Here is a 14369-nt window from a genome sequence, read left to right on the forward strand (position 1 = left end):
AGAAGCCACTTGACCAACCGTCAACAACCCTTTTAATCTGTGGTTCAGTTGGCTAACTAATTTACCTGGCAGGGGATGAACTGTTTTACAAATGCTTGACAATAAAATAGTAAAGTTATACCTAAGGGAATTGTTAACAGAATGGCTGCGACAGATGAAACATATTTGTGGAGAGAGAAGATTGAGGAGAAGCTCAAACGGGTAACGTTAGGCTCGCTGGCTAGTTACAGTAGCTAGCGTTAGCAAATCAAGTTATCCATGAACTAGGACTAACGTTAGCAGTTGTAGCTTGCTAGTAACGCCTGGGTTAGGGTGTCAATCAGACCACACAATGGCTAGTGAACACTTCACATGTCTGTCCTAATATTATATGACATTGCTTGCTAGAGTAGTAGACTTACTATTAACGTTTTGACTATTTGTATGAGGACTCACTGTAGCCTCATTAAAAGGGACAATAATATTCGCTATAGGAAGAGCTAACGTTAGCCAAATTAGATTAAACTAGCTAGCTACCAATCCGTTTTCTTCTCAAGGATCAAGATCTGCTGACATTCGTTAGCGACAGCCTTAAAAGAAGTGATCAACTGACTAAAGGCATGGTAAGCTACACCTGAAATCAAAGAAAACTTACATAAGCTAGCTAACTGTTAGCTACCTGACTTGTGTCCAACTGACGTTACTGTGTCACAGATATTAATTAAATCAGTGCTTGACTTGGGCAGGAGCTCACTGGAACTGAGTAACGTTACCACACCTCAAATATGCTACTACTTGAGTTCCTGCACTTCTCACATAATATTATTAGCTAAAACGTATTGGTGAGTTAATGTATTGAATTGCAAATAAAGTAGAGTTCAAATGCCATGTCTTATTAAGATAGCTTCAGTTCTATGCAAGCTTTAACGTGAGAGTGTAGCTCAAGGTGTGGTGTCCTAGGTGTCCATTCTCTCATCGTTGGAGGGCCGTTTGGAGCACCTGGAGAACTCGGTCGTTCCCATGCACGAAAGCACACAGAACCTGTTGCAGCTGAAGGGGACAATGCAGAAGACATTATTCTACCTGGACGATGCCATCGGCCATTACCAAGCCGTCCGAGACACAGACAAGATCATCATACAGGGGTGAGAGTAGGGAGAACTGTGACACACACACACACAAGCCTCATATGTGACCTAGTATACCCTATTCACAATACTGTGTGGAGTTGGCCTGCACTGGCCTGGTTAGGTAACATTTAGTTGCTGGAATTATACTGGAAAAGGACAATGATCCAAGCCAGCACAGCTTGTTTTGGGAAGCCACGAGAGAGTGAAAAGAGTACTACTGATGTTCTGGTAATTGAGGTTCAGTATGATGTTCTGTTAATTGAGGTTCAGTATGATGTTCTGTTAATAGAGGTTCGGTATGATGTTCTGTTAATAGAGGTTCAGTATGATGTTCTGTTAATAGAGGTTCAGTATGATGTTCTGTTAATAGACGTTCAGTATGATGTTCTGTTAATAGAGGTTCAGTATGATGTTCTGTTAATAGAGGTTCAGTATGATGTTCTATTAATAGAGGTTCAGTATGATGTTCTGTTAATAGAGGTTCTGTATGATCTGTTAATAGAGGTTCAGTATGATGTTCTGTTAATAGAAGTTCAGTATGATGTTCTGTTAATATAGGTTCGGTATGATGTTCTGTTAATAGAGGTTCAGTATGATGTTCTGTTAATAGAGGTTCGGTATGATGTTCTGTTAATAGAGGTTCAGTATGATGTTCTGTTAATAGAGGTTCAGTATGATGTTCTGTTAATAGAGGTTCAGTATGATGTTCTGTTAATAGAGGTTCGGTATGATGTTCTGTTAATAGAGGTTCGGTATGTTGTTCTGTTAATAGAAGTTCGGTATGATGTTCTGTTAGAGGTTCAGTATGATGTTCTGTTAATAGAGGTTCAGTATGATGTTCTGTTAATAGACATTCAGTATGATGTTCCGTTAATAGAGGTTCAGTATGATGTTCTGTTAATAGAGGTTCAGTATGATGCTCTGTTAATAGAGGTTCGGTATGATGTTCTGTTAATAGAGGTTCAGTATGATGTTCTGTTAATAGAGGTTCAGTATGATGTTCTGTTAATAGACATTCAGTATGATGTTCCGTTAATAGAGGTTCAGTATGATGTTCTGTTAATAGAGGTTCAGTATGATGCTCTGTTAATAGAGGTTCGGTATGATGTTCTGTTAATAGAGGTTCAGTATGATGTTCTGTTAATAGAGGTTCAGTATGATGTTCTGTTAATAGACGTTCAGTATGATGTTCTGTTAATAGAGGTTCAGTATGATGTTCTGTTAATAGAGGTTCGGTATGATGTTCTGTTAATAGAGGTTCAGTATGTTCTGTTAATTGAGGTTCAGTATGATGTTCTGTTAATAGAGGTTCAGTATGATGTTCTGTTAATAGAGGTTCAGTATGATGTTCTGTTAATAGAGGTTCAGTATGATGTTCTGTTAATAGAGGTTCTGTATGATCTGTTAATAGAGGTTCAGTATGATGTTCTGTTAATAGACGTTCAGTATGATGTTCTGTTAATATAGGTTCGGTATGTTGTTCTGTTAATAGAGGTTCAGTATGATGTTCTGTTAATTGAGGTTCAGTATGATGTTCTGTTAATAGAGGTTCAGTATGATGTTCTGTTAATAGAGGTTCGGTATGATGTTCTGTTAATAGAGGTTCAGTATGATGTTCTGTTAATAGAGGTTCAGTATGATGTTCTGTTAATAGAGGTTCAGTATGATGTTCTGTTAATAGAGGTTCGGTATGATGTTCTGTTAATAGAGGTTCGGTATGTTGTTCTGTTAATAGAAGTTCGGTATGATGTTCTGTTAGAGGTTCAGTATGATGTTCTGTTAATAGAGGTTCAGTATGATGTTCTGTTAATAGAAGTTCAGTATGATGTTCTGTTAATAGAGGTTCAGTATGATGTTCTGTTAATAGACGTTCAGTATGATGTTCTGTTAATTGAGGTTCAGTATGATGTTCTGTTAATAGACGTTCAGTATGATGTTCCGTTAATAGAGGTTCAGTATGATGTTCTGTTAATAGAGGTTCAGTATGATGCTCTGTTAATAACCTGTTGAGGATGGGGGCGCTGTTGAGACTATTTATGCAAATTGGGTAATTTTTGAAACGGCTTCCCACAAAATCCTTGATCGTACAATATGCATATTATTATTATTATTGGATAGAAAACAGTCTATAGTTTCTATAGGAGTTGAAATTTTGTCTCTAAGTGGAACAGAGCCCATTCTACAGCAATTTCCCTGACATGGAGTCAGATTTCAGAAATGTTGGCCACTGTTCTGAAGTCAGTTAAAAGGGCACTGTTATTGCTATGACTATACGGACACTTCTTACGTCTTCCCCTGGATGCCTTTACGTGATGACGATTCCAATGGGGTCGATTGCGCGTTCACAGGCCCTATAAATTAAAAAACCCTGTAGCTAGCAAGTCTTTTCTTGGTGCGTAACGCGCGTGGAGGACACCGACCCGCTCCTGTTCCAAGCGTTAGTTTAGCCTGTTATATTTCTCCGGTCATCTTTTCACTCGTTATAGGAGTTAAAAACATCATAAGGTAGTTAATTTAAAGCGTTTTATAGCAATTTATATCCGTTTAGTGCGATTTTGGGACATTTATTTTTGAAACGATGTGAATAGCTGGGCACGCTTTTCAGTTCATCCCGAACGCAGTTGACATTTCCACATGGCAAGAGGACAGCTTTCCACCAAAAGACGATTACTCCCAAGAAAGGATCCTTTGCCCAAGATACTGATGGAAGAACAGCTCAAAGTAGGACATTTTTATTATGATAAATCGTGTTTCTGTCGAAACATTTTAGTGGCTTAGGACGCCATGTTTTTTGACGTAGCTTCGCTTGGCGCAAACTGTATTGAAAAGTAAGGATAAATTAAAAAATGTAATTCCGCAATTGTATTAAGAATTAAATTGTCTATCAATCCCTGTCCACCCTATATTTTTTAGTCACGTTTATGAGTATTTATGTATAAGAGTAGATCACTGTCTAAGTGGCACAAGGACATTTTCTGACCAGCTGAGCTACATTTCACATTGTCTAACCATGATTTTGGTGGCTAAATATAAACATTTTCGATCAAACTCTATATGGATTGTGTAATATGATGTTACAGGAGTGTCATCTGAAGAATTCTGAGAAGGTTAGTGAAAAAATTAATATATTTTTGGCGATGTTGACGTTATCGCCCACTTTGGCTAGAATCAATGCTGGGCTGCTATGTGCTATGTGCTATGCTAATATAACGATTTATTGTGTTTTCGCTGTAAGACACTTAGAAAATCTGAAATATTGTCTGTATTCACAGGATCTGTGTCTTTCGATTCGTGTATGCTGTGTATTTTTACGAAATGTTTGATGATTAGTAAGTAGGTAAACACGTTGCTCAATGTAGTTTTTCTAGTCCATTTGTGACGGTGGGTGCAATTGTAACCTATGCCATCTACCTGAAATATGCACTTTTTTCTAACAAAACCTATCCCATACCATAAATATGTTATCAGACTGTCATCTGATGAGTTCTTTTGTTGGTTAGGGGCTATAAATATCTTAGTTTAGCCGAATTGGTGATGGCTACTGGTGTTGGTGGACAAATAAAAGATGGTGGATTATGCTAATGTGTTTTTAGGTAATAGATGTACATCTTTACATATTGTGTCTTCCCTGTAAAACATTTTAAAAATCGGACATGTTGACTGGATTCACAAGATCTGTGTCTTTCATTAGCTGTATTGGACTTTAATGTGTGAAAGTTAAATATTTAAAAAAAATTTTTTTTTTGAATTTCGCGGCACTGGTTTTTCAGTGGGGGGGGGGGGGGGGGTGTGCCGCTAGCGGCACGCTGATCCTAGACAGGTTCAGTATGATGTTCTGTTAATAGAGGTTCAGTATGATATGATGTTCTGTTATTAGAGGTTCAGTATGGGTCAAGGGAGAAGGAGAGGGAGAATGGTCATATTTGTGTCAACTATGTGTGTCAAATACATGACTGATCAACTGATAATTTTAGAATGAAATACGTAATTTTTTTCTGTATGTACATGTGTTTCTTTGCAAAGGCCTACAGGAAGACTTTCTGACTATCTAGCCTGTGTTCACCGACTCAAGAAAGCAGAGGAGTACTTTCAACAGGAAGACCCGGACGGGCCTGAGCTGAATATGCTGGTAACACTATCTTCATGTATTTCTGTTTCCATCTCTAATTCAATCAAGCCAGGTTCTCTTTGTAGAAGTATGAATACTATCAAACAGTTGGACAAGAGAATAGAGTATGCTTGTTGATAAAACAGTTACTGGAGAACTGAGATCAAGTTGTGACACTGGACGAGGTGGATATGGTTTAATAAAGGCAGTTTATTAAAGGTAAAGATATCTGGCAAAGCGTGCTGCACGGTCTCGTTCGTCCAGCTCGTATGGAACCATCGGAAAAAAAGAGACCCGAAACATATTGTGCAGTTCATTATACAGTAAATGATGTAGGTTGAATCTGGTAGTCTGGCCTTCTGATTGGTCGTTCTGGGTCGTGGGTAGTCCTGTTCAGGCCTGGTGTCGACGTTCCATTGGCTCTTAACATGGTTCTTTGTCTTAGAGTCCCAACCTTGAGCAGAATGCGTTTGGTTTTAGCAGGGGCCTGTTCATGGGGGAGGGGAGTGTGTGTGGGTCTGTGGTTGTTATCTGATGAGAGCAGAATGTGTGGGGGTAAAGCGGGGGATGGGTGCATGTTGTGTCAAGTATAGCTTGTGTTGAGAAGTTGTTAAAACAAGTTTCCAGTATCTATTACAATTTCTTACATGCTTCGCTTCAGTGAAAGGGTGCTCATTAGTCACAAGATACCTTATTTTACTAGAAGAGATGGTCGCTATTAAATCACTACAGTCACTATCCAATAACTGTTAGATTTAAATCACTACAGTCACTATCCAATAACTGTTATATTTAAATCACTAGATAGACACTATCCAATAACTTATATTTAAATCACTAGATAGTCACTATCCGATAACTGTTAGATATAAATCACTATATAGACACTATCCAATAACTGTTAGATTTAAATCACTATGTAGTCACTATCCAATAACTGTTAGATTTAAATCACTATATAGTCACTATCCAATAACTGTTAGATTTAAATCACTATATAGACACTATCCAATAACTGTTAGATTTAAATCACTATATAGTCACTATCCGATAACTGTTAGATTTAAATCACTATATAGTCACTATCCAATAACTGTTAGATTTAAATCACTATATAGTCACTATCCAATAACTGTTAGATTTAAATCAGTATATAGACACTATCCAATAACTGTTAGATTTAAATCACTATATAGTCGCTATCCAATAACTGTTAGATATAAATCACTATATAGTCACTATCCAATAACTGTTAGATTTAAATCACTATATAGTCACTATCCAATAACTGTTAGATTTAAATCACTATATAGTCACTATCCAATAACTGTTAGATTTAAATCACTATGTAGTCACTATCCAATAACTGTTAGATATAAATCACTATATAGTCACTATCCAATAACTGTTAGATTTAAATCACTATGTAGTCACTATCCAATAACTGTTAGATATAAATCACTATATAGTCACTATCCAATAACTGTTAGATTTAAATCACTATGTAGTCACTATCCAATAACTGTTAGATTTAAATCACTATGTAGTCACTATCCAATAACTGTTAGATTTAAATCACTATATAGTCACTATCCAATAACTGTTAGATCCTCCGATTTGAACGTACAGCACACACTGAGTGTACAGAACATGAACACCTGCTCTGTCCATGACATAGACCGACCAGGTGAATCCAAGTGAAAGCTACGATCCCTTATTGATGTCAATTGTTAAATCCACTTCAATCCGTGTAGATGAAGGGGGGAAGTGACAGGTTAAAGAAGGATTATTAAGCCATGAGACGATCAAGACATGGATTGTGTATGTCTGCCATTCAGATGGTAAACGGCAAGAAAAAAATATTTAAGTGCCTTTGAACGGGGTATGGTAGTAAACTAAGATCTCTAAACCACGGTTGGGTTCAATTCCAGTCATTTCAGGAAGTCCCCTAAAATTATAATTCCAATTCTCTTCAATGCTTTTCAATGAGGAACATTTGGAATAGGAACTGACATTTGGTTTACTTTCTAATTTGACTGGGTTTGAAATGGAATTGACCCCAACACTGCTCTAAACATGTTTGCAGAGAGGCCGTTTAGAGAGTGCCAAGTCACAGCTGGAGTCCCAGTTCCAAGTCCTTTTGGGGCGCTACAGCAAGCCAGTGCAGACAGTCACAATCCTGGATGTCCTGGCCAAAAGGTCACTGAATGGGTCTGCAGGCGGAGTGGAGGAGGTACAACTCATACCCCAAAGTAGGCTTCAGGACATCATCTCCATCTCTACCTGGCTGATAGGTAAGGTAGTGGTGCTGCCCATCTCCACCTGGCTGATACTGTAGGTAAGGTAGTGGTACTGCCTGTTCACCTGTAGTATGTCTCTGTCACTAACAGGAGGAGGTCCCTACTCTCAGCATTGTTGTCCATGTTGTAAACCAGGGTTGGGATCAATTCCAGTAAATTCCAGAAGTACACTGAAATTCCAATTCACTTCAATGCTTTTCAGTGAGGAAAATTTGCAATTGGAATTAGTTTTTTTACTTTCTATATGGAATTGATCCCAACCCTGGTGTAAAGTTAAACAACATAATTCAGTGGATTCTTGGGTCGTGTTCTTTAGGGGGAAAAATAACTATTTTGAAACATGTCTAATAAGATGTTGCAAATATGTGTTTTACATTGCTTTCCCCTACTGAACCAAACCCTGATGTTAAAGGCAGAGTGCAGCAAATGCTAATGATGTCAGTGTTAATCCAGGTGAGGATGCTAATGATGTCAGTGTTAATCGAGGTGAGGATGCTAATGATGTCAGTGTTAATCAAGGTGAGGATGCTAATGATGTCAGTGTTAATCCAGGTGAGGATGTTAATGCTGTCAGTGTTAATCAAGGTGAGGATGCTAATGATGTCAGTGTTAATCAAGGTGAGGATGCTAATTATGTCAGTGTTAATCAAGGTGAGGATGCTAATGATGTCAGTGTTAATCAAGATGAGGATGCTAATGATGTCAGTGTTAATCCAGGTGAGGATGTTAATGGTGTCAGTGTTAATCCAGGTGAGGATGCTAATGATGTCAGTGTTAATCCAGGTGAGGATGCTAATGATGTCAGTGTTAATCCAGGTGAGGATGCTAATGATGTCAGTGTTAATCCAGGTAAGGATGCTAATGATGTCAGTGTTAATCAAGGTGAGGATGCTAATGATGTCAGTGTTAATCCAGGTGAGGATGCTAATGATGTCAGTGTTAATCCAGGTGAGGATGCAAATGATGTCAGTGTTAATCCAGGTGAGGATGCTAATGATGTCAGTGTTAATCAAGGTGAGGATGCTAATGATGTCAGTGTTAATCCAGGTGAGGATGCTAATGATGTCAGTGTTAATCCAGGTGAGGATGCTAATGGTGTCAGTGTTAATCCAGGTGAGGATGCTAATGATGTCAGTGTTAATCCAGGTGAGGATGCAAATGATGTCAGTGTTAATCCAGGTGAGGATGCTAATGATGTCAGTGTTAATCCAGGTGAGGATGCAGCTCTGACAGCTAAGAGGAGAGTCTCTGCCAGCAAATTCAAAACACGGTCACTGGAAAGAAACCCATCCTACCACTCTCTGGGAAAATTGGAGCCCAGCAGCTTTTTCACCAAGAAGTCCTACTGCTCCAAACTCAAAACACAGTCTCTAGGCAGAAAGCCATCAATAGAAAACAAGCCATCAATGGACTCTCTTGGAAAACTGAAAGCAAACAGCTTGTTCACCAAGATGCTCGGCCTGAAGTCATTTGGTATATTCAAAACGCAGTCCCTGGACAGAAAGCCATCACTAGACAAGAATCCATCACTAGACTCCCTCGGAAAACTGGAATCCAGTAGCTCTTTCACCAAGGTATCCACCTCGAAGCCGTGCAGCAGACTGAATATTCCCCATATTAGGCACCCATCTTTGGAGTCCATCCCATTTCTGCCTAGAGACTCCACCTCCCATACCTTCCCATCCTGCAAACCCAAGCCCCCAGCTTCCACCTCCTACATCCTTCCATACTTCAGACCCAAGCCCAGCTCAGCCTTTGGTAAGTTAAACGCAGCCTAGGAGGCATCTCTTCTATTGAGAGGGTGGAGGCGTATCTGCGTCAATTAGCTTTCTTAAATATACGTAACTGAACTGACGTTTTGGTGAGGGCCAAAACCCTCCCACATGTTCTCTCTGTGGGGTTTCCCTGACATCTCCCTGCACAATTATCCTTCACTTCATTGTATTATATGTTTGTTGTATCTGTTTCTTTATGTTCTAGGGCTTGTGTATCTGTAACACGGTTTATCTCTGCCACAGCGGACCTAGGATTTGAATCTGCGTCCCAACAGCACAACATAAACACCCTTTGCTCCATTGATCAGTGGTCATGGTAATCAATCGTGCTGTTATTGTTCTACAGACATCAAGGCCCACTACGCCATGGTGCGCTCCAATCAGTTAGACTGCTCCATGAAGGGTTTGAAGGACCACAAGAGTAGGAACCTCCTCTGCCCGGTGCTGCAGAGCAAGCGTGTGGATTCTGCCGTCAAGAAGAACAAAAAAACAGGTCATGAAAGTCCACCTTGCACACCACCTTCATGATGGTTATACAGTGCCTTGCAAAAGTATTTATCCCCCTTGGTGTTTTTCATTTTTTTCTGCATTACAACCTGTAATTGAAATAGATTTTTATTTGGATTTAATGTAGTGGACATACACAAAATATTCCAAATTGGTTAAGTGAAATGGAAGAAAAAAAATTGTTTCAAAAAAATTAAAACTGAAAAGTGGTGCGTGCATATGTATTCACACCCTTTGCTATAAAGCCCCTAAATAATATCTGGTGCAATCAATTACCTTCAGAAGTCACATAATTAGTTAAGTAAAGTCCACCTGTGTGCAATCTAGGTGTCACATGATCTCAGTGTATATATACACCGGTTCTGAAAAGCCCCAGAGTCTGCAACACCACTAAGCAAGGGGCACCACCAAGCAAACGGCACCATGAAGACCAAGGAGCTCTCCAAACAGGTCAGGGACAAAGTTGTGGAGAAGTACAGATCAGGGTTGAGTTATAAAAAAATATTAGAAACTTTGAATATTCCACAGAGCACCATTAAATCCATTATTAAAATTGTTAAAGAATATGGCACCACAACAAACCTGCCAAGAGAGTGCCACCCACCAAAACTCATGGAACAGGCAAGGAGGGCATTAATCAGAGAGGCGACCAAGAGACCAAAGATAACCCTGAAGGAGCTGCAAATCTCCACAGCGGAGATTGGAGTATCTGTCCATAGGACCACTTTAAGCCGTACACTCCACAGAGCTGGGCTTTACAGAAGAGTGGCCAGAAAAAAGACATTGCTTAAAGAAAAAAAATAAGCAAAGACGTTTGGTGTTCGCCAAAAAGCATGTGGGAGACTTCCCCAAACATATGGAAGAAGGTACTCTGGTCAGTTGAGAATAAAACTGAGTTTTTTGGCCATCAAGGAAAACGCTATGTTTGGCCCAACATCTCTCATCACCCGAGAACACCATCCCCACAGTGAAGCATGGTGGTGGCAGCATCATGCTGTGGGGATATTTTTCCATCGGCAGGGACTGGGAAACTGGTCAGAATTGAAGGAATGATGGATGGCACTAAATACAGGGAAATTCTTGAGGGAAACCTGTTTCAGTCTTCCAGAGATTTGACTGGGACGGAGGTTCACCTTCCAGCAGGACAATGACCCTAAGCATACTGCTAAAGCAACACTCAAGTGATTTAAGGGGAAACATTTAAATGTATTGGAATGGCCTCGTCAAAGCCCAGGCCTCAATCCAATTGAGAATCTGTGGTGTGACTTAAAGATTGCTGTAGACCAGCAGAACCCATCCAACTTGAAGGAGCTGGAGCAGTTTTGCCTTGAAGAATGGGCAAAAATCCCAGTGGCTAGATGTGCCAAGCTTATAGAGACATACCCCAAGAGACTTTCAGCTGTAATTGCTGCAAAAGGTGGCTCTACAAAGTATTGACTTTGGGGGGGTGAATAGTTATTCATGCTCAAGTTTTCATTTTTTTGGTCTTATTTCTTGTTTGTTTCACAATAAAAAATATTTAGCATCTTCAAAGTGGTAGGCATGTTGTATAAATCAAATGATACAAACTCCCAAAAAATCTATTTTAATTCCAGGTTGTAAGGCAACAAAGTAGGAGAAATGCCAAGGGGGTGAATACTTTTGCAAGCCACTTTAGACACAGTTACAGGGGATGCTTTTCTGTTCGCAAATTTTTTTGTGAACATATTACTAAACATGCCATAGATCCAGGTTTCCCTAAAAAAATGACCCTAGATTTCTTATATCAAAGTTCTTCCTGGTTAAATAAAGGACTCTTTATATCAAGGTACTCCCTGGTTAAATAAAGGTTTCATTAAACTATAGATAGATGATATATAATGTTAATGATATTTCCATGGCATTCACCCTTTCACTCCTGTCTTGTGTCACTAGGGCGGGACAGCATATTAGACAATGAGACCTACATGGCCTGCATCACAGCCTTCTTGTCCCTGGCCAAGAGTGAATACACCATGGTGTCCAAAGTCTTCCCTCTGAACTGCTCCAATACCTTTGAAACTCTCATCCAGGTCAGAAGTGAAGGATATTAAAATGTGATGAATAAAATATTATAACTTTATTGTCAATGTCTACACAAATGTGGACATTTGCTTTTGGCTATTATAAGGCTTCACAGTGGCCAGATGATACACAAAACAAAAATGTAATATGGGGAGCTCTTCATAATGGAGATCATTACAGGTATATAACCATCATGATTATACACATGGTTCTACATCTTACACTACCGGGGTGATGTGGCTGTAAGGTATCTTGATGATTCTAGTTGAAGTCTTGATGATAATTATAGTTTTAGACCAATGATGTCATTATGTACATGTTATGTACATGGTGTTATGTACATGGTGTTATGTACATGGTGTTATGTACATGGTGTTATGTACATGGTGTTATGTACATGGTGTTATGTACATGGTGTGTACATGGTGTTATGTACATGGTGTTATGTACATGTTATGTACGTGGTGTTATGTACGTAATCTGTCACTGCAGCACTTTTGTACTTTGTTTATGAGTTTATTTAATGGTCTTGAGAATGATGTGCTCATGAGGGTGTTTAATGTCTGTTTTTATGTGGTGAAGCCGAAGACAAATGTCCACATTGCGTGGACAATAAAGTTGTTCTAATTTGTAATTGTAATCTTATTTCCTTCAGGTGGCTCTGAACCAGCTGATCCAGAATGGGGAGAACATTGTGTCCTCTGTCAGACGAGCCTGTTCACGTCACGACTACACAGCCCTCGTCACCATGTTACCTGTCCTGGGCCGTCTCCTGGAGGAGGACAAAGAGTTTAACACATTACTAAAGGTGCCATATAATCCTGAGAGGACAGTTTAAAGTTGAGCTTTCTCTCTATTGTTGTGTGCTCAGGGGGGTGTCATGGTCGGCGGGGGTCATGGAGAGGGTCATGGTCAGTGGCGGTCATGGTCATGGGGGTCAGGGTTGGAGTCTTGGTTGGGGTCAGGAGGTGTCATGGTCAGCGGGGTTGGGGTCAGGGGGTGGTCATGGTTGGGGTCATGCTCAGGGGTGGGGTCAGGGTTGTCATGGTCAGGGTTGGGGTAAATTCTATTTCAATACCAGTCAATTCAGAAAGTTAACCAAATTCCAATTCCAAACTTTCCTCCTTGAAAAGCATAGAAGAGAATTGGAATTTCAGTGTTCCTGAATTGTCTGGAATTGTGGTCAGTATACTGAGGGAAATGTACAGTGGTGGCCAAAAGTTTTGAGAATGACACAAATATACATTTTCACAAAGTCTGCTGCCTCAGTTTGTATGATGGCAATTTGCATATACTCCAGAATGTTATGAAGAGTGATCAGATGAATTGCAATTAATTGCAAAGCCCCTCTTTGCCATGCAAATGAACTGAATCCCCCAAAAACATTTCCACTGCATTTCAGCCCTGCCACAAAAGGACCAGCTGACATCATGTCAGTGATTCTCTTGTTAACACAGGTGTGAGTGTTGACGAGGACAAGGCTGGAGATCACTCTGTCATGCTGATTGAGTTCGAATAACAGACTGGAAGCTTCAAAAGGAGGGTGGTGCTTGGAATCACTGTTCTTCCTCTGTCAGCCATGGTTACATGGAAGGAAACACGTGCCGTCATCATTGCTTTGCACAAAAAGGGCTTCACAGGCAAGAATATTGCTGCCAGTAAGATTGAACCTAAATCAACCATTTATCGGATCATCAAGAACTTCAAGGAGCCAGGACCGTCTCCTAAACGATTCAGCTGCGGGATCGGGGCACCACCAGGACAGAGCTTGCTCAGGAATGGTTGCAGGCAGGTGTGAGTGCATCTGCACGCACAGTGAGGCGAAGACTTTTGGAGGATGGCCTGGCGTCAAGAAGGGCAGCAAAGAAGCCACTTCTCTCCAGGAAAAACATCAGGGACAGACTGATATTCTGCAAAAGGTACGGGGATTGGACTGCTGAGGACTGAGGTAAAGTCATTTTCTCTGATGAATCCCCTTTCCGATTGTTTGGGGCATCTGGAAAAAAGCTTGTCCGGAGAAGATAAGGTGAGCGCTACCATCAGTCCTGTGTTATGCCAACAGTAAAGCATCCTGAGACCATTCATGTGTGGGGTTGCTTCTCAGCCAAGGGAGTGGGCTCACTCACAATTTTGCCAAAGAACACAGCCATGAATAAAGAATGGTACCAACACATCCTCCAAGAGCGACTTCTCCCAACCATCCAGGAACAGTTTGGTGACGAACAATGCCTTTTCCAGCATGATGGAGCACCTTGCTATAAGGCAAAGTGATAACTAAGTGGCTCGGGGAACAAAACATCAATATTTTGGGTCTATGGCCAGGAAACTCCCCAGACCTTAATCCCATTGAGAAGTTGTGGTCAATCCTCAAGAGACGGGTGGACAAACAAAACCCCTACAAATTCCAAGCATTGATTATGCAAGAATTGGCTGCCATCAGTCAGGATGTGGCCCATAAGTTAATTGACAGCATGCCAGGGCGGATTGCAAATATTGACTCTTTGCATCAACTTCATGTAATTGTCAA

The 14369-nt window shown here is 40.2% G+C and overlaps 1 protein-coding gene across 7 annotated transcripts in view; it reads left to right on the plus strand.

Annotated features, from left to right (window-relative positions):
• LOC129833971 (exocyst complex component 7-like) overlaps positions 1 to 14369 on the plus strand; it is a 24791-nt gene continuing 10422 nt past the window's right edge. For 5 of the 7 annotated variants that reach the window (XR_008756150.1, XR_008756152.1, XR_008756151.1 and 2 more), the window contains exons 1-8: positions 1 to 602; positions 940 to 1124; positions 5133 to 5238; positions 7304 to 7511; positions 8730 to 9275; positions 9639 to 9785; positions 11714 to 11850; positions 12498 to 12650. Coding sequence is in view for 2 of the 7 variants with exons in the window: in XM_055898786.1 (XP_055754761.1) it covers positions 600 to 602; positions 940 to 1124; positions 5133 to 5238; positions 7304 to 7511; positions 8730 to 9275; positions 9639 to 9785; positions 11714 to 11850; positions 12498 to 12650 (1485 nt within the window). In the remaining 5 variants the exon portion in view is untranslated. The remainder of the gene's footprint in view (positions 603 to 939; positions 1125 to 5132; positions 5239 to 7303; positions 7512 to 8729; positions 9276 to 9638; positions 9786 to 11713; positions 11851 to 12497; positions 12651 to 14369) is intronic. The other 2 variants (XR_008756154.1, XR_008756153.1) reach the window with 2 other exon arrangements.

This window comes from Salvelinus fontinalis, chromosome 34, assembly GCF_029448725.1.
Source record: "Salvelinus fontinalis isolate EN_2023a chromosome 34, ASM2944872v1, whole genome shotgun sequence".
NCBI lineage: Eukaryota > Metazoa > Chordata > Actinopteri > Salmoniformes > Salmonidae > Salvelinus > Salvelinus fontinalis.